This window comes from Microtus oregoni, unplaced genomic scaffold (genome assembly GCF_018167655.1).
Source record: "Microtus oregoni isolate MIOR12 unplaced genomic scaffold, Mior012 000004F_ref0000308, whole genome shotgun sequence".
In the NCBI taxonomy this organism is placed as follows: Eukaryota; Metazoa; Chordata; class Mammalia; order Rodentia; family Cricetidae; genus Microtus; species Microtus oregoni.
In genome coordinates this window covers 56688268-56712884 of record NW_024543063.1, presented here as the reverse complement: position 1 = coordinate 56712884, position 24617 = coordinate 56688268, and the positions used below count along the sequence as shown (strand labels likewise).

At 53.1% G+C, this 24617-nt stretch overlaps 1 protein-coding gene across 3 annotated transcripts; it reads right to left on the bottom strand.

Moving 5' to 3' along the window:
* Positions 1–6919: 6919 nt before the first annotated feature.
* On the bottom strand, positions 6920–23439 carry Ccdc102a (coiled-coil domain containing 102A). Of its 3 annotated transcripts, XM_041650181.1 has the most exons (10): positions 23340–23417; positions 21737–21777; positions 18467–19195; positions 16842–17068; positions 14938–15046; positions 13119–13235; positions 12566–12775; positions 10921–11091; positions 10301–10404; positions 6920–8038 (listed from the first exon to the last, which is right to left on the bottom strand). In XM_041650181.1, the coding sequence occupies exons 3-10, from the start codon at positions 19046–19048 to the stop codon at positions 7909–7911; spliced, it is 1650 nt and encodes a 549-aa protein (XP_041506115.1). In that variant the 5' UTR covers positions 19049–19195; positions 21737–21777; positions 23340–23417; the 3' UTR covers positions 6920–7908. The 3 variants fall into 3 exon arrangements, with proteins under 3 accessions (XP_041506115.1, XP_041506114.1, XP_041506116.1); XM_041650180.1 differs by lacking the exon at positions 21737–21777 and having other exon boundaries at positions 23340–23439; XM_041650182.1 differs by lacking the exons at positions 21737–21777; positions 23340–23417 and adding an exon at positions 22667–22804.
* Positions 23440–24617: the final 1178 nt, after the last annotated feature.

Genomic DNA, 24617 nt, shown 5'->3' with positions numbered 1-24617 from the left:
GCGGTGCTGAAGATGGAACTCAGGGTCTTGCACGAGCTGAGCAAATTTTTTACCATTGAGCTCCATCCTCTTGAGGTACCTGAATGTAGGATCAGGGGCTGTTGGAAGGAGCTATGATTCCCAGGACAGACCTGCAGGGTCAGGGATAACCTCGCCAGATCTCAGCTTCTAGGTAATGAAGATCCTAGCTTGACATTCCTAAATAAGGATGGAATGAGGCTTCGGATGAGAAAGGGCTCTGCAGAGGACCCAAATCCCTGTGGTAGCTGTGGTGGCAGCCTTAGCTCGGGCCTCCCCTCCCCCATCCTTGCCTCCCTTCCCCAACAAGTTAACCAGCAACTACTCAGAATCAGGCTTCAGAATCAGGGGAGGCCGGCCCCTCCCCTCTGTGGTCTCATTTTTTCCCCCCATCTCCCAGGCAGCTGAGAAGATTAACATTCAACAGCACAGGTGGAAAGGAGGAGCATGATTCTAAAACCTCCCACTTCTCTGCTGGGGTGACAGGCAGGACCCCTCTTCCTTAGAGGTTGAAATCCAGTCCAAGCCCTGTGGAGCAGTCTGGCATCCAGTATCCAGACTGACCTGGTCAGGGATGCTCTGGCCCACAAGGCAAGCTCAGAGACGGTGTTTGGGCATTCAGCAGGGGACAGGCAAAGAGGGACCCCCCAGAAGGAGGTTTGTCTTGATTGTGGCTGAGTGCCAGGGTGATAAAAACACTCAGAACATGTGCTCAGAGCAAGAGTGGGTGCCCGGTTTGTGGGTGGAAACTTGTATAGCGGAGGACAGCCGTGGCTAGTTCTTGGGTGGAGAGGGAAACCTGTATGTGGGAACCAGAGGCTTCTGTTTACAGCCCACCAGGCCTCTCCTTTGGGAGGACAAGGCACCACAGAGATTACCCAGTACAGCGGGGGGCGGGGGCAGGACTGGAGGAGGGCTGGAAGGCCTTTCCAGGGAGCCCCTACTCCCTTGAGAGGCACCTGCCTGGGGCCAGGGAGGCAGCTGGCATCTCACAACCCTGCAATTAGTAGATAAAGTCAGCAGTCTTCTGCTGATGGTGGCAGTGGGGGCAGCAGGCTGAGCTGCAGCTGGCTCTGGAGGGCTACCTCTGCCTCTAGTCCCCACCCGAGGCCTTGGACAGGTTGGCTGGCAGGAATGGCTGTCAACCTCCTAGGTGGGCAAGGCACTAGGATCTTGGGTGGCTGGGCAGAGCAGTGGAGGACGGCAGAAAGAACATGGGCCGTGGTCTTACACGAGGTGGGCTTGGCCAGCCCATAGTTGAGCTCCCCTTTGTACAGAGAAACCAAAGCTTATCACGGCTGTGTCATGTAAACCTAGAGGACTCCAGTGAGAATGGCTTTCCTGGAGAGACAAGACCTGATAAAGGCTCCTTGGGTTAAGGATCTTGGCTAGACAGCAAGGACAGACTCAGGGGTCCCCAGCCCTCAGTCCCAATGCAGAGTGAGGAGTTAGACCTGGCTCCAGCCTATCTGGGAATTCCAAGGCCTGGAATGAGAGGCGCTCAGTCCCTGGGCTGCCTGCTCTCTCCAAAAGTCTTGGATGCCCCCTCCCCAGACAAGTAGCTGGGGTGGGCCGGGATCTGGCTTCAGCCTTCTGTCACCTGGCCCTCCATTTTCCTCCACTCTCTTTATAATACCCCTCCGCCATTCAAGATAGGGTCTCACTGTGTAGCTGTGGCTATCCTGGAACTCACTATGTAGACCAGGCTTGCCTTGATCTCAGAGGTCTGCTTGCCTCTACTTCTGAGGGCTGGGGTTAAAGGTGAGCATCACTACACCTGGTTTATCCTAACTTTCTCTATCCCTCATTCATTCCCCCTTCCTACTATCCCAGGACACTGGGCTGCTGGCTGGTGGGGCAGGGGGTAGCAGACAAAGCACCATTCACACTAAGAGAGAAATGGGTAGGCTGAGGCTGAGGAGGGCTGTTTGAGGGAGGGTAACCCTGGGTGGGGCCGGGGCAAGGGGAGGTGAGTGCTTCAGGCAGGCTCAGAAAGGCCAGATATGCAGAGAAGTAGGTGAACCCACAGGCTCCATGTCCTGGATGGGGAGCATGGGCAGGCTCAGCATTCAGGCTGCCTGGCTTGGGATGGGGCCATGGTGACAAGGCTGTGTGGTTGTGGGATAAGCACTTGTTCCCCCCAGAGCCTGGATCTTGGCATAAATGGGACAGCGATAGTGGTACCCGTCTCACCAGCTGGTTGGAAAGACTGGTGAAGAGCTGCTGTGAAACTGGGCTGTCACCCTTCCAGTGACCCAAGCATGTAAGTGACGTGTGTGTACTTGGCATGGCTGTACCTCACACTGTCGGCCTTCTGTCTTTCCCCTGCATTTGTCTAAAAGGGATCCTGCCCCAAATGCCTCCCAAAGTAGGCTGCAGGGGCTGGTGGGAACTGGGGTGCCTCTCATCTCCTGAGAGCCTCTGCGGCCACGTGGGAGCTGTGGCCACATGGGAGCTGTGGCCACGTGGGAGCAGGGACTGTGCGGTCAGAGGTGCTGACGGCTCAGGAGAGGGAAACCCACATTTTGACGGGCAAATTTCCCAGGACTAATATTAGCAGAGCATTAAAGATTTTCCTTAAGGCACCATGTGAGCCGAAAGCTAATGCTTCTGTGGGCCATGACCCCTAGGTGACTTTGACTGAAAGTAGCCGTGACCCAAGGAAGCGCTGTGAGAAGAGCCCAGCCCCCATCCTCCACATCCTCCAGATGCTCCTCGGCTTCCCTTTCCCAGGCCTGATCCTCTGTTGGCTGCCCCTCTCCAAGCAAGTCTGGTGGGAAGATAGGCACTGCGAGGAGGCCCCTGCTCCACACTATCTCTCTGGAGGTGCCAGGGAGTCTGGGGGAGCCAGGGCTCTGCTCTGTGTCTGGAAATAGCAGCTGCCAGTGGAGGCCTGGCTTCTAGCTCCTAGGGGTCAAAGGGCAGCATTCCCAGTCTTTCCTTGGGCCCATTTCCTGTTTGAGAGAGGAAGAAGAAAGATCCCTGGCAGGAGAGGGTCCTTTCCTGTTGGACTGGATTCTGGGGACAGCTTTCCGGGGGTGTGTGAGGTAGGGTGGGGATGGGGGTACAGCTGCCTTTTTCCCCTTCACCTGGGAGCCCAGGAGGAGACCTGGAACTTCTGACACCCCACCAACACCATCAGTTAGGCCTGGTGAGGACAAAGACTCAGGCTTTGAGCTCTGACTCCCAGCTGGGGTCCCTCGGCAGCCTCATTCCTTCCTTGGTCCCCGGGGCTCACAGCACCTCTGAATCCCAGCAGTGTGGCCTCCAAGGACCTTCCTGACCAGATCACACAGAGATAAAGTGTTTACTGCAGCTCTCCACTCTTAACAGGGAGCCTTTTTATGAATTCAATTTAACTTCTCTTGGTGCTAGGCTGAGCCCTAGCCCTCTTACATACCCCTGAGTACAGGAAGCTCACCATCTGCCCATGGACGCAACCCTGACTTATGCAGATTCCCTCTGACTTTGGGAAATTTAAGGGTCTGAGGCTGTGGCTTCAATACCGATTTTCTTCATATTCTATATAAATCTGCTAATTAAGTTTAGAAATTAGATGTCAAAAATAAAATTACCATCTGGGTGTGGTAGTACATGCCTATAGCCCTAGTATTCGGAGACTGAGGAAGGGGAGCTGAGTTCAAGGACAGTCTGGGCCGCATAGCTCCATACTAGCCAGACCCTACTTCAAATAAACAACCAAAACAAGGCTTCCTATTTCCTTTGAGGAAACCTCCCCCAAGCAGCTAATCCCACAGCAACAGCATCACCCTGCTAGCAAATCCTCCTGTGATGGAGGAAGGTCATTGGCTAATAAAGGCACTGCCCTGGCCCATTTTATTGGTTAGAGGATAGGTGGGAGGAGTAAACAGAACAAAATGCTGGGAGGAAGAGGAAGTGAGCTCAGAGACTCCACAGCTCTCTCGGGAGCAGACGCCTGAGAGAGACGCCATGCCCCGCTCCTGGGATGAAGCTCCAACCCAGGATGGACTAGGCTAGAATCTTCCCGGTAAGACCGGTTCTCACAGATTATTAGAGATGGGTTGATCGGGATAACAGGATTAGCCAGTAAGGGCTAGGGCTAAAGGGCCAAGCAGTGATTAAAAGAATACAGTGTCTGTGTAATTATTTTGGGCATAAGCTAGCCATGTGGGCGGCCGGGTGTGGGGGACGCAGCCCTGCCGCCCCAAATACTACATATGGCGCCCACGTGGACAACTGAATCCACGGAAAGCCTGAAAGGGCTTGGGAAAGAGTAGGGCATGTTTTCTTGATGGTGACAATTTCTCGGATCTGCTCTGCTTGCCAGAGGCAAGCAAGCACCTCATCTAAGAGAGGCTTCCTGACTCAGCTTTAGCTGCAAAGCCTGCAGCTCATTAAGAGGTCCTGCCACGAAACACTTAAACGGTGTTGACGAAAAGCTGAATGCATGCTTTTCGGTTTTCAGCCGTAGCAGGAAAAAAGCTGCGCTGTTTAAAAATGCTGGCTTTCTGGGCCATCCTGCCAGGGCAAACTCTGACTGTTTGAGGCAGGAGGGCCGGCTACCAAGAGAGGACGTGAGTGTTGTCTGTTGTAGCTCACTTGCTGGCAGGGACCTTGAAATGCCATACAGTTGTTGCAGTAAACATGGCTACAGCCTGTATATCAGCCATGAGGCTGGAAAGCTAAGGAATGGACTGGATCTAGCTGGCAAAGCCACGCCTTTAATCCTACCCATATTGCTCAGTAATTTAAAGGCTCGTGTGGTCAGAAAAAGAGAGATATACAGTAAAGAGAGATTCAAAGACAAAGAAAATTTTTAAATGGTTTACAGTGTGTTAAAAATATATGCAGACTAAAAGTTGAAGTTCTTAAAGTAAAAAACAAAAAAAGGAAGAGAGTTGTTGTGTGTGGTAGCACACGCCTTTAATCCCAATGCCTGGGAGGCAGAGACAGGCGGATCTCTGAGAGTTCAAAGACAGCCTGGTCTACAGAGTTACTTCAGGTCAAAGATACAGAGAACCTGTCTCAAAAAGCAAAGAGTTAAAAGTAAAAATAAACAAAATAGAGGTTAAAACAAAGCTGTACAAAGATGGAAAATACACAGAGAATCTTGATACTGTATGCTATTATGATCTCTTTGAATTATTTGAATGCTGAGGAAGGAGCAACAGCTGCTAAAAGATATTTATTTATAAATGCTGCTGAACTAATCCAACATAAATACTGTGAAAATGCCTTGACTTTGAAATTTGGATTTAAGGACATGATGCTTTGGAGAGGAGTTTCTTATTTTGTTTTCACAGAGGATGAGACGCTGTTCATTTCTTCTATTCCGATTTGGTATGATGGACCACGCCCTCCTGAAGGGTTGCAGTGAACATCTTCAGAAAATTGCTTCGCTCAACTGCCAACTGAGATGAAACTAGCACACAGGTTATACCATGAAAGACCTAATTAACGACGCCCCCATTCAGCAGGAAGCAGTTTGGAGAGAAATAACTGCGCCCATATTCCCAAATAATGTTTATAAATGTTCTTTTACATTTAAAGGGGGATATGATATAGATATGAATAATTTGCATTAGTATAGATTTTGCTTTATTGATAGAGATTTAAGGTCAATTTTGTTATATGTATAAGTGTTTCTGATTTTGATTAAGGTATTGTGATTGTGTAGTTCATTTAAATATGTACTGTATAATTAAGAAATATAGGTTGTTAATGGATAATCATCGATAATAGTAAAGCTTGTAGTTATGTTAGTTAGATTTTCTAGATATATAGAGATGTATTTCAGTTAGGTAGACATTCTTCATGTCTTTCAAAGATTACAGATTAGGACATTTAATGTTTTAATAACTGAGGACTTTTCATGACAATGAGACACTCTGCTCCTGGCAGCACCAATGTACTTCAAGAGTAAGATGGGCATCGAAGAGGCACCTTATGGAGTTTGATAGCCATTTGGGCAAGAAACTGCTCTTGCCTGAACTATTGCATAAACTGGACACAGAGAACCCGCAAAGAGAGGACTACTGAACTTGCCTAAGGTGAGATGATCTTTCGGGGTTCCTGATTCATTTTGAAAGAGTCTGCGAGACATTCTGCAGGACACAACAGATAGTGACTGAACTGACTTTGAATTTTCCTGCTTTATGGAAATGTCTGCTGGATACCATGGGCCTGAAGGCTAAAGATGGATGCCCCAACGGTACAGAGGAACTTTGGGTGACTGTCCAGGCAGCGAGATGTCTCTGTCATTTCTAGAGTTTGAAGTTTCTTAGTTCTTGTTTACTTAGGTAATATATCTTTCTGGAGTCTTTGATGGAGTTAAGAATAGTTAGTTATAGTTATAGTTTTCCTTAGTTATGATAAAGATTATTGTAACTTTTACTTGATAACTGTTTTGTTATATGTAATTTTGCTATGTTAAAGCCTTTTTTTTGTTTAAACCGAAAAAGGGGAAATGATGGAGGAAGGTCATTGGCTAATAAAGGCACTGCCCTGGCCCATTTTATTGGTTAGAGGATAGGTGGGAGGAGTAAACAGAACAAAATGCTGGGAGGAAGAGGAAGTGAGCTCAGAGACTCCACAGCTCTCTCGGGAGCAGACGCCTGAGAGAGACGCCATGCCCCGCTCCTGGGATGAAGCTCCAACCCAGGATGGACTAGGCTAGAATCTTCCCGGTAAGACCGGTTCTCACAGATTATTAGAGATGGGTTGATCGGGATAACAGGATTAGCCAGTAAGGGCTAGGGCTAAAGGGCCAAGCAGTGATGAAAAGAATACAGTGTCTGTGTAATTATTTTGGGCATAAGCTAGCCATGTGGGCGGCCGGGTGTGGGGGACGCAGCCCTGCCGCCCCAAATACTACACTCCTGCCCAAGGTAAACCTCCAAGAACTTTTAAAGTAGTTTTTTAGTTACAAAATTTATTATTATTAGTGTGCACCTGTAGAGGTCAGAAGACCTTTTTCTCTTTTGGTTTTTCGAAACAGTGTTTCTCTTTGGAGCCCCATCTGTCCTGGAAAGAGTTCTGTAGACCAGGCTGGCCTTGAACTCACAGAGCTCCACGTGCCTCTGCCTCCCGGGTGTTGGGAGGCACCATCACCTGGCTGAGGTCAGAGGACTTTAAAGGGCTCTCATTCCCTCCTTCCATCTTTATGTGGGTTCTAAGGATGGAGCCCAGGTTCTCAGGCTTGCCCAGTGTTTTCCCAGCGAACCACGGAACACTAATCTACAGGTGGAAACCCTGAGGCTCACAGAGGTGAGGGATGTCTCCGAGGCTGCAATCAGTAAAGGGAAGAGCAGAGATTGAACCCGCGAGGTCGTGGAACTGAGGCCCCTTCCTGTGCACATCAGACAGGCACCACACTTCCTTCTTTCCTGGACCCCAGATCGGTCAGCCACTAGGGTACTCATTCGTTCATGCAACAATCCTGGACTTCAGTTCAGTGTTAGGTGCAGGTGATGTGGACCCTCCTGCAGTTTCAGGACTCCGCCTTGAGAGCTTGAACGCCATTTATTACAAAAGCCTGAGTTCATGGTATCTTATTATGAATAGCCCCTCCAAGACAACCAAGCCTCCCTCAACATGTTCCATCCCTGCACGAAGTACTATTCAGGTGGGGTCTTAAGAACTGAGCGCTGGGCTATCCTGTGTTTATAAAATCGAATGGGTCCAAGCAACACCAGGCATATATACAATATACATATCCAACAGGATCCCCATCAGTGGGGTGTGAGTGGGTGAGATTACAGCCTTCCTGGGAAAGGAGGAAGTGGTTCACTGCAGGGGGATGGGACCCAGGGGAGTGCAGAGAGCTTGGCCAGCTGCACAGTTTTGTTTGAGTGGATGCTCAGCTGGGCACCCGTGGCATCGGGCCAGTCCTGTTCTGCCCTGGATGTTCTAGGCCACCTGGATTTGCAGGTCCTCATCCTCATCGAGGTCACTGGCTCCATCTCCGGCTTCCTCAGTGCCAAATCGGGTACTACGGATCTTCCCAAAAAGGGGGGCGTTTTGCTGCTGCCTTCGGAGCCTGAGGGGTGGGAGTGACAGGTCAGAGCAGGAGTCACAGAGCATCTGTGCTGGTAGTGGCACCACCCTTTCCAGCTACAATGCACTCAGATGGGGGGACTGCTATTGCCACCCCAATTTGTGCACAAGGACAGAGGCACAAAGAAGTTAAATGACTTGCCTAAAGTCACTCAGACAGGAGATAGTGGGGTTGTCCTCTGAGCTGCAGTGCCAGCTCTCATGTAGATGGCAGACTCAGAGGTGACCGGGATGGGGTTGGTCCCTCATAGGGATCCAAGAGACCAAGGAATAGGGTGTGGAGGAGCGCACTATGCTCCTAGTGTCTGCTCAGCCCTAGTTCCTCACGGTACAATTTCCAAACGCAAAATGTGCTAGACAAACTTCATCCATACGATGAGGAGGAGGAGGTGGAGGAAACACACTGCCCCCAACAAGGCAGTTGCTCCGAGCATCTTACTGGAAGGCATGAATTATTAACGAGGCAGGGAGGGGCAAGAGTGCGGCTCCATTACTGCACAGTGATTTAGTGTGCTGTCCCGGAACATTAAAGCAAGAAAAGTTACAAACTAAAATGAGGCAGCAATCCTGGGTGGCCCTGCCCACCCCCGGCAGAGGTGCTGGGGAGGCTGAGCAGAGCCAAGCTGCCCATTTTGGGAGTTTATGGCTCCCTAGGAATGTGGCTGAGACTTCTAAAAAGCCCCAGGCTGTGAGTGACCTGTTGGGGTGTGTATGTACAGGGCTGGACTATGTGGACTGGGCATGCAATAAACCCAGATCAGTGCCTGGGCCCTATATAAATTTCAGGTGTCACTCCAGGCTATGGGGAAACCGAGACTCCGATTACGCCACATAATCGTGAGGCCTGGCTCCAAAACTTCTCCCAACCACAAGCTCTCAGCACACAGTAGCACTAGGTAGATGCTCAATAAACCCATTGCTGACCATTAGGAGATTCCACTAGGCCACCCACTATTGGGCAGTCACAAAGGGCTTTCCTTTGTCTTCTAGTACTGAGGGGGAAGGATCGGGCCCCTTTGTTGCCTCACAGTAGGTTCTTGACACAATTTCTCTCTAGCCCACACGTAAGTCCCCTTCCAGGAGAGGCAATGAGAGTGGCCAATCAGTGCCAAGAGCGACTCAGTATTTGTTGGTCCAGATGCTCCCCCCCCACCAATCCTCATGCGGCCCAGGCTAACCTCCAATTCCCTATGTAGCTGAGGATGACCGCCAATGTCTCTATCTTGAGTGCTGGCATCACGAACCCATGGAAGCCCAGGTTAAGTTTATGTGGCGCTGGGAATCAAACCCAGATGTAGAATATTTGCAGCAAGCTGCCGAGCTACATCCCCCCCCAGTCAGGTGCAAATGACACCACAGCCTCTGTTGGCGCGGGTGCTTTTTAAAGACTCAATAAGCCCTCTTCACTTCCACAGTGACTGGTCTCCATTTTACAGTGGGGAGAGCTGACCCACGAGGGTTCAGTGTCCTAAGATCACCCAGTGTTTCCCCTACCCAAGAATGCTGGTTGCAGGACCTGGGTTGCAGGACCACAGGTAAGAAGGCGGGTATGGGTGTGGCCACACTAGCCACATGCTTTGGGGCTTCTTAGCTCTGATTCTGGAGGGCTCTGCCTGAAGTGCTTTGACACGTCCAGGTAGTCCTAGAAGTGAAGTATAATACGAAGGAGGCAGGATTTCGAGTGTTGGGACAGGGCGTGGGGACAGGAAAGGGGACGGTGTGCCAGGTGGGTGGATCTAAGCACCTCTCCACTTCCTTCAGGGCCGACAGTTCCTGCTATAGCTGAGGGGCTTGGCCTGTCACTCTCTGTCATTCTCTGCCCTTCAACCTTTCATATTCCTGCTGACCCTGGGGTCACTCATCACTAAGACCCCGGCGCATGCTGCTTCCTGCCAAGGACTCCCAGTATCACTGGCCCTGCCCAGAGCCCGGGCTCCTTGGCGGCTGGCCCATAGCCCAGCCTCCTTGGCAGCCCTCCACGAACTCACACCACCGGCTGGCCCACCCGAGGGAGACAATTCCAGAGCCTACAGATGGGCTGTCTTCCTGCAGCCACTCCCCACCAGCTTCCTGGCCCTGGCCTTTCCTGTTCAGAGAGGACAGGATTCAGGCCCCAGGAGCTCTTCCTTCTTGGTCTTCCCCTTTGGATTTCTTGAGAGTTCTGGCCCTTGCCCTGTGCACTAGGGTCCCTGTGCATTTAGGGTCTTCCCCGCCTTTCCCCGCCTTGCAAAGCACCCCTGCCCACCTGGACTGTAGGTGTTCCAGCTGCACCTGCAGGTTCTCGCTCTGCTCTGTCTGCTCGTCCAGGGACCGCTGCAGCTTCCGTGCCTGGTTGTGGGCCTCATCCAGCTGGGTCGAGCAGGACAGAGAACAGGAGGATCAGCTTGGGCAGAGGCTGCCTGGCTGCTCAGTCACGTTCCCTGTTCTCTGTGCCCAGTTTCCAGCTCTTGTTCCTGAGGCTCCCTAGGACCACTTCCATTCTGTTTTCCATCACTGTGGGCTGCCTGCCTCCAAATCTACCCAGCATGCATCAGTCTAACCAGCACCTATTCAACTGCCCAGCCACATAGCCCCTCCCCCCACTCACCTGCTTCTCATCAGATGCCTTTCATGCCCTGTCCATTCATCAATCTGTTTGTATACCCATCATCACCCAGCAGCCACCTGTTCCTCTAGCTCATCCATCCGTCCGTCTAATCCTCCTGCCTTCCACCTAACCATCCGCACCGCCATTCACCTCACCTCACCCACTATCCTTCCCCTCCACCTGACGTCACCCGCTCCCCGCCTTAGGTGCCAGGCCCCCCATATACAGCAGCACAGGTGAGCATGCGTCCCACTCCTCTCAGGGCTGCCGGTACTTGCCTCATCCTCAGCCTGGGCCAGCTCTTTCTTGAGCTCCTCCACCCGCAGCCGCAGCTTCTTTACCTCCGTCTCGTGCTGCTCCACACGGCGGTTGGCGTGTGCCAGCTCTGCCACCTTCTCCTGGAACTGTTTTTTGAGCTTGCCATGCATATGCTTCAGATCTGCCAGCTCCTGCAGGGGTGGGAAGGCTCAGGTCACATGCCCACTCTGGGAGGCCCGGGGGTCAGTCAGGTGGGGGGGGGCTGGCATCTCCTCTACAGGAATGTCACACTTTAAAGCTCAGTGATCAACTGGGGGCTGGCAGTGCCATCTAGTGAGGTCAGAAGGCTGGGTGGGTGACTCAGTGGCTCCACTTGGATGTATAACTGTAGTGAGGCAGGAAGGTGTCCGGTGGGCTGGGGAGCTTCAGGTCAGGGTCTGGGGAAGCAGCGAGGTCTACAGTCTTGGTGACAAGCCTATGTTAAACTTCTAAGTCTGGGATGAGCCAGACTGTGGAGTAACTATGTGGCACGGGAAGAGAGCTGAGGTCAGAGTGGGACAGCCAGGAAGAGAGATGGCCACCCCACTCTGGGGTGTCTCATTCCCATCTACAGAAGGAGGGGCGTTCAGCCCTGTCTTTACTACACCAGCTCCAGCAGGGTCTGGTTGTCTGTCACTGCCTTCCACCTGGCAGTTGCCCACCCCACTCTGCTTACTGCTCTCACAACACAGCCCACAGTTCCTGCTTCCTCTACCTGGGCCCCCTTGTCACACCCGTCCAGTCGGGAGTCCCCATTTCTTCCGTGACTCCCCAGTTCTCACTCTACCCTCAGAAAGTCAGTTCACTACCAGTTACCTCCTGTTTCTCCTGGAGACCTCAGCTCAAGCTCACGGCTCCGCCCCCACCCCCGAAGTCTTTAAGAATAGGCCTAACCACATATGATGAGAGCAATATGTCCTTCTTAGCCACCAGATTCATGGAGCAGGTAGACACACCTGTCTGTCCACTGCTGTCACTATCAGACAGCAGGTGTTCAGTCCATGGAGCCACCATAATTACCAGTGGCTTAATCTTACAGTAGTTGTTTAATAAATGCAATTATAGGTTGAATATCTTTTATCTAAAGTGCCTAGGCTCAAAAATATTTCAGTTTTCGTTGAATTTTCTCTGTAGGCAAGGATGACTCTGAACTTCTGATCTTCCTGCCTCTCCCTCCTGGATACGGGGACAACATCACACTACATTACATGGAGCTGCGGATGAGACCCAGGGCTCTGTGCATGCTTGGCAAATACTCTACCAAACTTTATCTTCAACCTAGATTCCAGAATTTTTGGACTTTTGGGGTATTCACATATATATCATGAGATCTCTTGGGGACAGGACCTGGGTCTAAACATAGAATCCATTAGTTTCGTGAATGTCATTAGGGCCTGATTGCAATTTTCTGTAGCGTTTTTATTGCCCTCGCATTTTTACTGGGACCTACCACACCTAAGCGTGAAATTTTCTGCTCTTTTGAGGCATCCTGTTGATGCCCAAAGTTGGGGGTGTCTGGTTTGGGGACCAAGGAGGCTCAGCCTGTACTGCAGTTATCCGCATGCAGGACATACAGTAAGTGTTGGTTAGCTGGATGGGGGCCCTGGGCATCACCCTCAGCCCCACCTTGTTCTTCTCGAAGAGAGCGGCCTGGCTGGCTCTCAGGTCACAGTCCAGGGCACTGGCATTCTGCCGCCGTCTGCGGGCCAGGGCCTCCTCCAGGTCTCCAACCTGTGCACGCAGCTTCTTGTTCTCCCTCTCTAGGCCCAGCTTCTCCGTCTCCAGCCTCTCTCTGCGGCCCCACTCGGCTGCATTTTCTGCCTGAAGCCTTTCCATCTGCAACAGCGAGGGATGCAGTGAGACTCCTGGGGGATAGGGGTGGAGAGACAAGCTAGATGTACCCCCCCCCCAATCCTGCAGCCAAAAATGGCACCAGGAAGCAGATCCAGCTGCAGCAGCTATAATTACGCTGGGCTTTTTTTTTCATCGTGTTCAGGATGTGGGGGCGCTTCTGGGTTTTGTTTGGGAAAGGGGGTGCCTCCTGTAAGTTAGGCCCCTGGAGTGTGGCTGGCCCCTCACAGCACAGCACAGGCTTCTGTCTGTTTTCCACAGATTGCTCAATAGGTCCCCTGAACCCCTGAGTCCCAGGCACTGCCCCTCCCTCCTGCCAGCCACTCACTTCACCCCTCAGCTCAGCCATCTTGCGATCCATGCTAGAGCGTGCGCCCAGCTCATCCTCTAGGTCTTCAGACATGCGGCCCAGTTCATCCTGGTGTGTCTCCTTGAGGATGCTGAGCTGCAAAGACATCGCCCAGCCTAGTCATAAGGACCACCAGGATAGAGCCCAGAGGCAATGCTGGATGAAGGTGAGTACCAGCCAGGGTAATGGGGGCACCAGGGGACCAGAGCAGGCTGAATCTGGCCACTCGGTATTTCAGATGTCTGTCCCCTCCTACCTCATAACAATCTGGCCTTTTGGTACCTGCACATGACTTGGTCAGTTCACTGTCCATCATGGGGATCAAGAGTGAACTTTAACAAAGTCAATTCAACCCTACACACACACACACAGACACACCAAAGCCCCTCTGAGCGTTTTCTCAGTCCCTTTAGATAGACCGCCAACTCCTGTGTTCTCACAAAGACATACAACATCACGTTCCTGTGTGCTCCTCCCATCCACCTGGCCTCATCCCACTGCCCACGACTGCAAGCCTAGGGAACTTGCTTGCCTTCCCCATGGCTCTCAACGCACACTGGTGGCTCTAAACACCAGTGTGCATGTGTAGCCATAAGAACCGCTGTGGGCACTTCTCCAAGCTCTGCTTCCCACAAGCACACAGTGAGCCTCTACAACAATGCTGTGGAAGGAAGCCAGGCACAAGAGAATTTCTCTGCTCGACTGTACATTGGTGCTCCATTTGTGTCCTTCTGCAACTATACTTGGTAGTCTGAATAGTGTGGGGCCAGGTTCCTGGACCCCAAAAGAAGAAGGGAGAGTCAAGTAGGCAGGGAGGGGCCTGAGACTCTTTTAGGAGTTTGAAGAGATTCCCAGGGAAGACCAGGTCTGGACAATTTTCCTATGCAATTCTCTGCTCTTTGACCTCTGTGATCCCAGAGGATCCGGCAAGGCTTTCCCAGGATGGCTGCGCCCCCTGGTGGCCATACCCAATCTGTACAAGAGGCAGACGTGGCAGCTAACTTCCCAAACTCAAGGGCCTCACTGCTAAGATAGGAAGGTGAGGACACAGCTCCTTTGACCACAAGGAGCTTCAATTTCACTTGACATACATACATCTGACACCTCCATTCTGGCCACAAACCCTCTGAAATCCTACACGATTCTCCATCCACACGAGCCTTCTTTGTGTCCAGCAGATACACTGGTGTCTGCCTATTTCAGGACTGCCGCTGTGAGCACCCAGATCCCCTATCTTCTCACAATGAGAAGCCTCTTTAGGTCTCGGTCTCACTCCAAATAGCGTCTTGTAGGGAGTGGAGCAAGGATGTTGAGACAGGGGCTTACTCTGTCCAAATTGGCCTTGAACTCAAGGCAATCCTCCTGTCTCAGTGTCCCACATGGTAGGATTACAGGTGTGACTTGCAACTCCTGGCTCAGATGTCATCTTATAGAGACCCTTCTCGGCCTCTTCATGCCATCACCTTCATGTTATTTTCCTCCCACCCAAGATAGGGTTTCTCTGTGTAGCCCTGACTGTCCTGGAACTCAGAGATCCTCCTGCTTCTGCGTTCAAGTGCTGGCATTAAAGGCATGCACCACCACTGCCTGGCTCTTCATGCTGTTTTGGTGCCTTCTCAACACACACAGACCTCAGCTGCTAGGCTACCAGCATCTCCCTGCCTGCTCTGGTGCTGGTACTCAGAACCATGGCTAAGTGAAGAGATTCCACCCTAACCTGTCCCCAAGACTAGAACTGGCCAGCATGCAGCTGCCACCATCAGGAGGCCCCCTCCCTCCCAATAGCCTCCAGCCTTACTTGCTTGAGCATTTCCTGCTTGGTCTTGCTTAGCTCCTCGTATTTGATCTTCCACTGACTAAGCTCCCCCTCCAGCTTCTCGATGCTTCTGCTTAGGGCCAGTTTGTCCCTGGGGAGAGGAACAGGCAAGCACACGGACTTTATTAGACTCCTTTTGTTTTGACTTCATATTTCAGGGGGTGTATTAGTTTGATTTGGTTGTTGTTTAAATGGTAGAGTGTATTCTCCTACATTCTGCAGCTAGAAGTCCAAGATGAGGTGTGGGCAGGGGAGGCAGTCGGGAAGACGCCGCTATTTCATCTTCTCCCCAGCTTCTGCCGGTTACTGGTCCCTTTGGCTTTCCTTAGCCAAAGATGCAATGATACCCACAGAGGCATTATTCTGACTATCATCACAGGGCATGCTTTCTTCCTTTCTCCCCTTCCTCCCCCGGCCCATGGAACCCCATGGAACCCCAGGCCTGGTGAGCACTCTACCACTGAGTTGGTTCCCTCTTCCCAAGCCCTTATTTTGATTTTTTTCAAAAGTAAAATCATATGTGTGAACCAAGTATATAATCTATACGCTTATTTCCTGGTCATCATGGCTGCAGAATATTCATGAGCATCCGATCATACCCTCTAGGTGCTGTCATCCAAGTTACTGATGAGCTACACATTCTAAATCCACTGGTCAGCTAAGTGCTCTGTGCATCCACCCGGAGGGTCTCTCTTGGTTCCTCCTCTCTGCAGATGGCTCCCTTTCCTCTCCCCTCACCCCTTCCTCTAGCTGGCCTCTGAACCTGACTGAGCCAGGACTCCGTGCCATAACCTACTCCTTGTCCATCCACTTCTGATTCTCAGATTCCTGGCTTTCAAGGTCACCTGTTCATTGAGGACCCCTGCCTTTTACCTTTAGCCCAGATTTGCCTGGGCCTCAAGACCCATCCATCCACTCACAAATTGCTACCTTCCTGTGCCAAACAAAACTCCTCTAAAACCGACTTCCCAATTTCCTTTCCCATTCCTGCTTTCCTTGAGCCCGCTACCCTCTCTGTCACCAGAAGTTTGAGGTCACCAGAGACTACACAGCAAGCTCAAGGTCAGCTGGGGTTCATGTACTGAGGCTCTACTTTATAAACAAAGGACGAGAGATGGAGAGATGGTTTGGAGGTAAAAGTACTTGCTGGTCTTACAGAGGACCCAGATTTGGTTCCCAGCATCCAAAATGGAAGTTTACAACCATGTATAATTCCAGTTCCAGCGATTCCAATACCCTATCCTGGTACCCATGGGCACCAGACAGTCACATGGTACACATACAAACAAATCACTCACACACATAATTTGTTTTTTGAGACAGGGTTCCCTGTGTAACTAACTGCCCTGGATGTCCTAGAATTTACTCTGTAGACCAGGCTGGTCACCAACTCACAGAGATCTCCCTGCCTCTGACTCTCTGGTGTTGGCATTAAAGGTGTGTGCCGCCGCCACCACCCAGCAAAGAAGGCACACATAAAATAAATTTTTAAAAAATCTTGATTAAAAAATGAAAAAGTCAAGTAGTAGTGGATTCCCTCACTACTCTAAAATCTTAGATTGTGGAGCTGGAGATTTAGCTCAATGGGAGAGTGCTTGCCTCCCAAGTCCAAAGCTCTCTGGCTGGGTTCTTTTCTCATCTGGCAGGGGCTGGGGAGGGGGATGGGGCAGGGATTGGGCACGGGCCGGGGGTGGGGTGGGGAATGACAAAAAGACCAAACAAAACAAGAACAACAAAAACAGAAACCCAAGCAACCCCAAAAACCAAAAACCCCCAAACCACCCCAAGGTAATTAAAATCCGAGCTTGTGCCTCAGTAGATTTCATGTAATCACCTGCGATCCCAGGGTGCCCAGCCCCAGGCCCCACCTTCCCCTCAGGACTCACTCTCGTTCCTTGAGCAGCACCTTCTGAGATTCGTCCAGCCGCAGCCGCAGGGCAGTCAGCTTGGAGGCATCCTCCTCTGTACTGACTGTGTCCTCCCAGGGCAGGCGGTTGCGATCCTGGCGGCCTGAGCTAGCCCGAGAGCCCCCAGCCGCCACACTGCAGGTATCCCAGCAGCCCTCAGACTCCTCTGCTCTGCTCTTCAGCAGGCTCTCTACCAGGTCCAGCTCCTGTGGGGACCAAGGTAGGGACTGCACCTGGCCCAGGGCCTCGCCCTGGCCACCATCCTCATGGCCATCTCTGGCCCTGCTCTGGAAGGAGCTTGCTAAGTAAGTGACCTGGGGCAGGTGACACAGGACTTCTGGGCCCTGGTTTCTTTTGCTGCTTATTTCCTTCCTTCTCCTTCTGTGGGCCTCTTCCTTCACATCTTGGAAGTACACTGCCAGCCCCCAGAATTTCCTATATCCTGGGAGGGCTCCCTGTCGCCCCAAGTATGCAATCATTGGGTGAACTAGTTGGAACAGATGCTGAAGTGGGGATTTCTACTAGGGCTTAGGATTCCAATTCAGGGGCAAACATGGTCACAGGGAGATTGGTGGCTCTGAGGACTTCTGAAGGACTGACCTCCCACCCTACTGACCTCAGGTCGTCCTGGCGGGGCACTCTGGTTGCCACCTGGGACAGATGGAAATACCAGAAAGGAGGATCACAGAATAGAGTGCCTGGGCTGGTGTGCAAACACACACTGCAGACCTGAGGCTCCCTACACTGTCCCTAGAGACTCAGGGGCTGTGAGGACAACCAAACCATAAGAGGGCAAGAAGAGGACGAGGCCCTGGCAGCTAGGTTAGAGAATGTCTTCAAATACCAGGCCACAGGGAGAGGGCTAGGCCAGAGAGGAGGGTGTCAGCTAAGAGTCTTATTGCTAGGATCCGGTCTCCCAGGGACCAAAGCCCATGCCTTGCCTGTGTGGCCTACCCTGGTACCATTATCCTGTCCCAGCCATACTACGTGTTACCACTCACTATCAGGAGCAAAGCCAGCAGCTGGAGAAGCAGCACAGACCTTGCTTGGTTCTGCATCTTCCTGTCTCAGGGACTGCTGTAGCGACTAAGGAGATAATGCATCTATAGGCATGAAGTTAAGGGTATAGATACCACTACTCCCCAGGCTCAGCAGACCATGACCACCAACTACCTACTATGGATTCTGGCACTTCCCACAGCTGATGTGAATGCCTCCTATCAGTCTGGGCTTAACTAACTTCTTTGGGGAAAGCTTTTCTGACGCCCTTCCCAAAGGCCTGGCTCAGGACCAGAGAGCCAGCTCTACCACTAATCTAAGCCAAGTCCATGGATCTCTCCTGTGCTTGGTGTGGAAGATTCTTTGATTTTGATGACATCTAAGGTGTGGGGGGGGGGGATGGGGGGACAGACGCCAGAACTTGGAGCTCTCCAAGGCAAGATGATCTTTACCTGCCCTCTCCACTACCACCACGTGGGGCTGACGGACTCCCCACTGGAAACCAGATCCTTACTAGTTCTTTTTCATTGCTCCCTCCCACCTGTGCCCCTGTGCAAGGCTGGCCCAAATGCCAGCCTTCTTCTAAGCCATGTAGTTGGGCGCACCTGGCTACCAGGCGGCCTTTCCGCCCCGATGTCGCGCACAGGTTCATTCTCGCGCTCAGGCTCCGGGCCATCGTGTGTCTTGTCCACTGCACCACGTGCTCCCCGCAGCCGGGCCAGCTCGCGGCCGCGCGCCTCGCACTCGCCCTGGGCCTCCTGGCGCTCGCGGCGCGCGCCCGCCAACTCCTTGGTGAGCGTGTCCAGGCGCTGGCGCAGTTGGCGCACCTCCTCGCGCGCACGGTTGCGCTCGGCGCGCACCTTGCTCCACTTCTCGCGCCAGTTCGCCGTGCAGTCGGACCACCAGCGCATCGTTTTCTCCATTTGCGCGGCTCGTGCGCGCGCCTCCTCCAGCTCCCGCAGCCGCAGCTCCTCGCGGCTCTCCCAGTCGCCGTCGGCCAGCAAGGCGGGCGCGGGCAGGGGTAGCGCGGGTGGCGGCCCCGGTGATGGCGTGCCGCTGGGCGGCGTGGGTGGTAGCGAGTCGGCAGGGCCCATACGATCGGGGGAAGGGCTGCCCAGGATGGTAAGCAGGCTGCTCTTGGACAGCTGCGGGGATTCCGCCAGTCGCGGGCTCGGGCCGTGGCTCATAGTGAGGCTGGGCGGGCCTTGGGTGCGAACTCGTCAAGGACGACGCGGGACAAGAGACCTACATGATACCACCGTGTGTGATGGACGTCGCGACTCAGCCGCGACCCACTGCTCCCTAGGATACCCGTCTCGGACGCCTCTTCAGACCTGAGAGAGAACACAACCATTATAGGGCTGTGACCCCCACTGACAGTCACCCAATCAGCCAGCCCTGTGCAGGCTCAGGGGAAGAAGTGGGCAGTACCGGCAGAAGCAAAGAGGGAGGTGTGTTCCAGGGCAGCCCCAAGGAGGCTACCCTTCAGCCACTTTCTCCCTGGCTCCAATTCCCCTCATCCCTTCAAGGTGGTTGATCCGAACCCTTGATTTGTTGTCTGAGCTTCATGTAAGCCACTGGGCCTTTCTGGGCTTCCGTTTCTCCTCTATGGGGGCAGGGTTCAGGGTAAAGAAACCCAGGATACCTTCATCAGAGTGCGCTTCAGGTTCACCTGGAGCCTTGCTTAACAATTAGCAAGTCCATGGCCCGGAGTGTTTGGCAGGTATACAGCAGAGACTACATTTCAGGAGTTCATGTTTGGGGCTTGGGAATATTCAAGTAACGTCTGGGCAGGTCCAAGTCTCTGTCTCCTCAGCCCCTCCATGGGACGCCATTAACAAGCCCTCTCCTACTGAGCTATGGCCCCAAGCCTGTGTCACCCTCATTCCTTAAGGTTCCATACATATCTCAACCCCAAAGGCACTGTATGGACAGTCACCAGACAGCCACAAGGACCCAGGCTCTCGTTCCTGACAGGCTGTGTACCCTTCCTTTCTGACTCAGTGTCTTGGCCTGTGTGATGAGTTGGTAGCTTTGGCGCCCACAAGCATCTAGACGTTTCTGCACACACAGACACATCTGTGAACATACGAGCAACCCCAGCCACACAAAACAGGGATAAGTGACACATACAGTCAGAGGCGGACCTACGGGCACACAGCCATACACATACAGATACACATGTATACATATACCAGCACGCTAATGGACCCCCAAAAATACACTCAAGGGAAATCTCAACACACCTTCCCCGTTTTCCTGGCCCAGTTCCACTAGAACAGCCCTAAGAGAAACAATACGAGCATCTGCAGGGGAGAGGAGAGGAGGGAGTTGGCAGGAAGCCCAAGCACAGTGATGAAGTTCAGTCTTCCCACAACCCTACAGTAGAAGTGTGGCAGTGGGGGCTGCTGCCACATCCACGGCCTAGAAGCTGCCAGGCCTGGCATAGGGCTCTGCTTGGCTGAGAGAGGACTCCAACTGGCTCCTTCCAGAAATTCTAAGCCCCTGGCACAGGAGCAGGGCAGACATCATCCAGGCCCCTAATGGCTTCCAGGCTGGGGCCTCCAAAGTCAGCCCTGGCCTCTGGGATGCACGGTGGGGGGAAGGTAGGAACGGTGGGGCAGGGAGGAGGCTGTGAACACCTTCTGCCTTTCTCCTCAGGCCCAGAACAGGTACGCACATGCATGGGGGAAGAGGTGGAGCACACCCACCCCACCCCCACAAGCACACCTGTGCAGACCCCTGTGCAGCTGGCCTCCGCCTAGCAATACTTCCCCACCCCACCCCCTACTCACATAACAGCCTTGGAAACACTCAAGGAGCTGTGGAAACCCAGGTACACAGAGGCCCTGCTCATGCTATAGATAGGCAGGCAGGGCCCAGCTGTCTGTCACTTGCCCCTCCCTCCCCAGGGTCGGTGCCTTTTTCCTGTGGTGACATTAAGGGGGGTGGCTCCTGATTACCTTTGGCTGCCACTGCACTGCACTCCGAGGAGCAGCTCAGGGTGGGGGCAGCACCCACAGGCTCAGAGAGTGCCTGTCTACATCCCTACCAAAGCCAGCCAGCCCACGCTTCCAACCTGGATGCCATTAGGAAATGTCCTGATATGCCCTGCCCCATCCCGCAGCCATACCTGGCCAAAGACCCCTTCTAGCACTGCCTGCCACTCCGTAGGGACATCCGTGCCACTTACAACTTGGTACTTGCCTCAAGTTGGCTAGTGGGATGGAAGATGTGGAGCTGTATTATATGGCCTTGCATCTGAGCCAAGCAGCAGAGCTAAGCAGGTCCTGGAGCTCCTGAACCCCAGCCATAACTCAGTCCCTGCTTGCTCCAGGAAGCAAGGACACTTTGACTGGACACTCATTGAAGGCCACAGGTTCAGCGCTCTCCGTGGAGAGTGGCCACTGCCTTCTTTTCGTTCACAGACTCATTGGGAACCTCTCTCCCTCTTCTTGTCTATATCTGCAAACTCCCACATATCCCTCAGGACCCATCTGCATCACTTCCTCGTCTTTCCTAAACTCTGGGTATTTCATGCCAGTTTTCCTGAACCCCAACTGTCTTGTTTTGGGAAATGAACATACTGTGATGCACTCAAAGGCTTCTTGGTCTTGTTGGCTATCTGAACAGAGCCGAGCCGGGAAGGATGCTAAGTGAATGTTTCCTGAGCTCAGGGAAGATGGACAAAGCTCCTATTAAGGGATCAGACAGTTTGGGAGAGTTGTATCATCCCATAAATCAGAAGTCGGTTTTCGGCCCATTGCTAATACAAGTAGGTGCCTAAGCCCATCTGTGGTCAAGGTCAGAGTCACACATCTGAGCTCTTGCCCGAGGAAGTCTCTTTGATTGGGGGGAGCAGGGAGATACTCAACTTTGTATTCCGTCCTCAGTGTTTGGTTGGTTGTCTCAGTACCTGCGGAGAAGAATGAGCAACAACACTAAGACCTGGACGGGGGCCAGCTGATGGGCTGGGGTACCCAGGGACCTCTCCACAACTCAGACTCCTCCCACATCCTCTTAGAATCTTTCAGGTGGACTCTGGGCTAAGCCCAGGGCCACAGGCCTAGCTGTGGGTAGGGATCAGAGCCCAGTAGGAAACCACAGGGGGACTGCCTGATTGGATAAGTGCAGGGCCCAAGGCTGGTCAGCCCACAGACTGTCGGATATTGAGAGCCCGGCATACAGTTGCTGGACCTCCTGGAGAGAAACGGAGGAGTGGGAGAGAGGGGGGGAGAGCTAGGTCTCCATGCTGGAACAGAGCCCAGGTAGCACAATATTGAACTAAAGAGTCACAAAAAATATCCTAAGTCACAAATTCCAACATTTCCCTTACAGCAGGGTCAACCGAGGCCTAGATGGACAGTTACTTGCCTGCCACAGCACAGCATACTAGTAGTAAACGGAGGAGGAAAAGTGGAATTGGATGCCTCTGAGGCTGGGTCATCACTACCTGAGGAGCACCACCTCCCTGGGAGCACCTACTGGGGGGATCTTCAGACATGAGGCCCACCAAACAAATGCGGCTTGGATAAGGGAAAGTGAAAGCCTTCGTGGGCACCGACATCCAGCAACTCTTGGGATGGCACAGTCGTGTACAACAGACGTTAATCCTAGCTTCGCTATCGATATGCCGTGTGGAACGTGCAGGTCCCTGGTCTCTGGGCCTGTTTCCTTATGTATAGAATCGAGAGGCACCAACATGATTCTTAAGACTTCCAGCAGGTATGCAGATTCCGCGCCAATAAGAACCAATCCAACTCCCACAAAAGCTCAGGGCCGAATAAGGGACATATCTCACTTACACAGACTGAAGCCGCGGAATGGGGAAGAGGCATGCAGACTTCACTCCGGCACTGCCAGGGCAGTGGGCTGCTGCGGCCCCTCCCTTCTCTTAGCCCAGAGCCCTTGCTCCACCTGTCCCCGTTACTTCCCAAAGTTAGTTTTCTGCTTTCCAGGGCCCTGTGTGTAGCCTCAGTCCCTACTTGGTCGCCCCTTCGCGGGCCACTAGCCCCGCTCCCCCTAGCGGCTGGCGGGGGTGCGGGGGTCCGGTCCTGTAAGGCAGGTCCCGCCCACCCCACCGCGCGGCTTCCATTGGCAGTGGCGAGGGTCTGGGAGTGAAACCGGGCTCTGATTGGCCAGTGCCACCCGTCCGTCCGGCACTCGCCATGGTGACCACGTTGGGTCCCCCGGGAGAGTTCCACATTCCGCCCCCGCCCGCCGCCCCTCCCGGCCCGGCCGGCATTCCACTGGCGCCCCCTCCCCCACTGTCCGGCCTCGGGACCTGGCCCCCGCCGGGGCGGGGGCGGGTTGGGGGACCCCTAAGAGGGGACTAGAAAGTTGGGCTCAGAGTTTGGGGTTCGTCGGGCCCCGCCCCGGCTCCTGTCCCGGCAGCAAAGCTCGTCCCGCGCGTGAGAGGCTCCGGGCCGCAGCAAATCCCCGGCCGCCGTGACCTTCCGCCCCACGATCCCCTCTCACCTCGGGTCCCGGACGTCCGAGGTGCCGCGCAGGGTGGAGAGGGCGCGGGGCTGGCTGCAGCGGCCGTCGGGAGGGCCGGGGGAGGGCCGCCGAGTCTCCTCCTCCCGCCGGGGGAGGGGAAGGGGAGCGGGCGGGGGCCCCGTGTGGGGCGCGGCCTGCGGCGGGCTGGGGCCAGGCCGCGGGACCCCCGCTGGCTTACCCAAGCGTGGGATCTTTCACGCATCTTCCACGGCCTCGGCTTTCCCGCCAATCAGAGACAGGAGTGGGCACCACGGGCCCACGTGGAGCGTCACCAAGTCCTCACTTTGGTTAACTGCATTCTTCCCAGTGCCAGCGTTGTCACAGACTGGACCTGGGCCAAAGAGTCCATGTCCTCAACGGGCCTCAATTTCCCTTATTTGTACAACCAGAGTGACCTCAGGCCTATAACGGAGCGTGATGGGGACCTACTCACACTGTGGAGTTTTTCCCTCTGTGCGATGGTGCCTGGCAGAGCCCTCCTACCCCCTGTGCAAAACCCTTGGGGTTGCTACCTCTCTCCTGGGGGTAGAGTGTCTGTAGCCTTGTCAAGAGAAGAGGAAGATCAGGCTGTGTCTCTCCACCACATCCTGGTGCGAGGTCTTTCTGTCTTACATAGAGGACCAAAAGTCACAGAAATGTCCTAGCAGCTAGGCCACATTGATGATTGTCTAGAAAAGATAAAGACTGTGAAGATAAATGAGTCATACCTTTTGATTAAAAATGTTTCAATTCAAAGACAAGGTCTCCTGAGTAAACTGGGAGCATAGGAACCTTAAGAGAGGGTTGAAGGGGAGGGGAGGGGCAGGGAGGGGAGCAGAGAAAAATGTAGAACACACTAAAAATCAATAAAATAAAATAAAATAAAAAATATTGGGTATTTAATAAAATGTGCTGTTAACGCTTAAAGAATGTTTCAATTCTTATTGTGGTCATGTGCTTAATAGTTTGTGAAGAACGAATCAAGTATGAGTGTTGAAGACGGTTTTTCTTAGGAAGTTGGGCAGGAGCAGCTGATTGGCTGTAAGAATTCCCCCCCCCCCCCAAAACCATCAGGGCTAGCCAGGTATGGTGGTGCACACCTTTAATCCCAACACTTGGGACCTTTAATTCCAGCATCTGTGAGTTCGAGGCCAGCCTGTGCTACCTATATAGTGAGTTACAAGACAGCCAGGGCTATTGTAGAGAAACCCTATCTTACAAAACAGACAAGGGCTGCCTCGGAAACAAGGATCACTTTGAATCCTTTTCCCCCCCTAA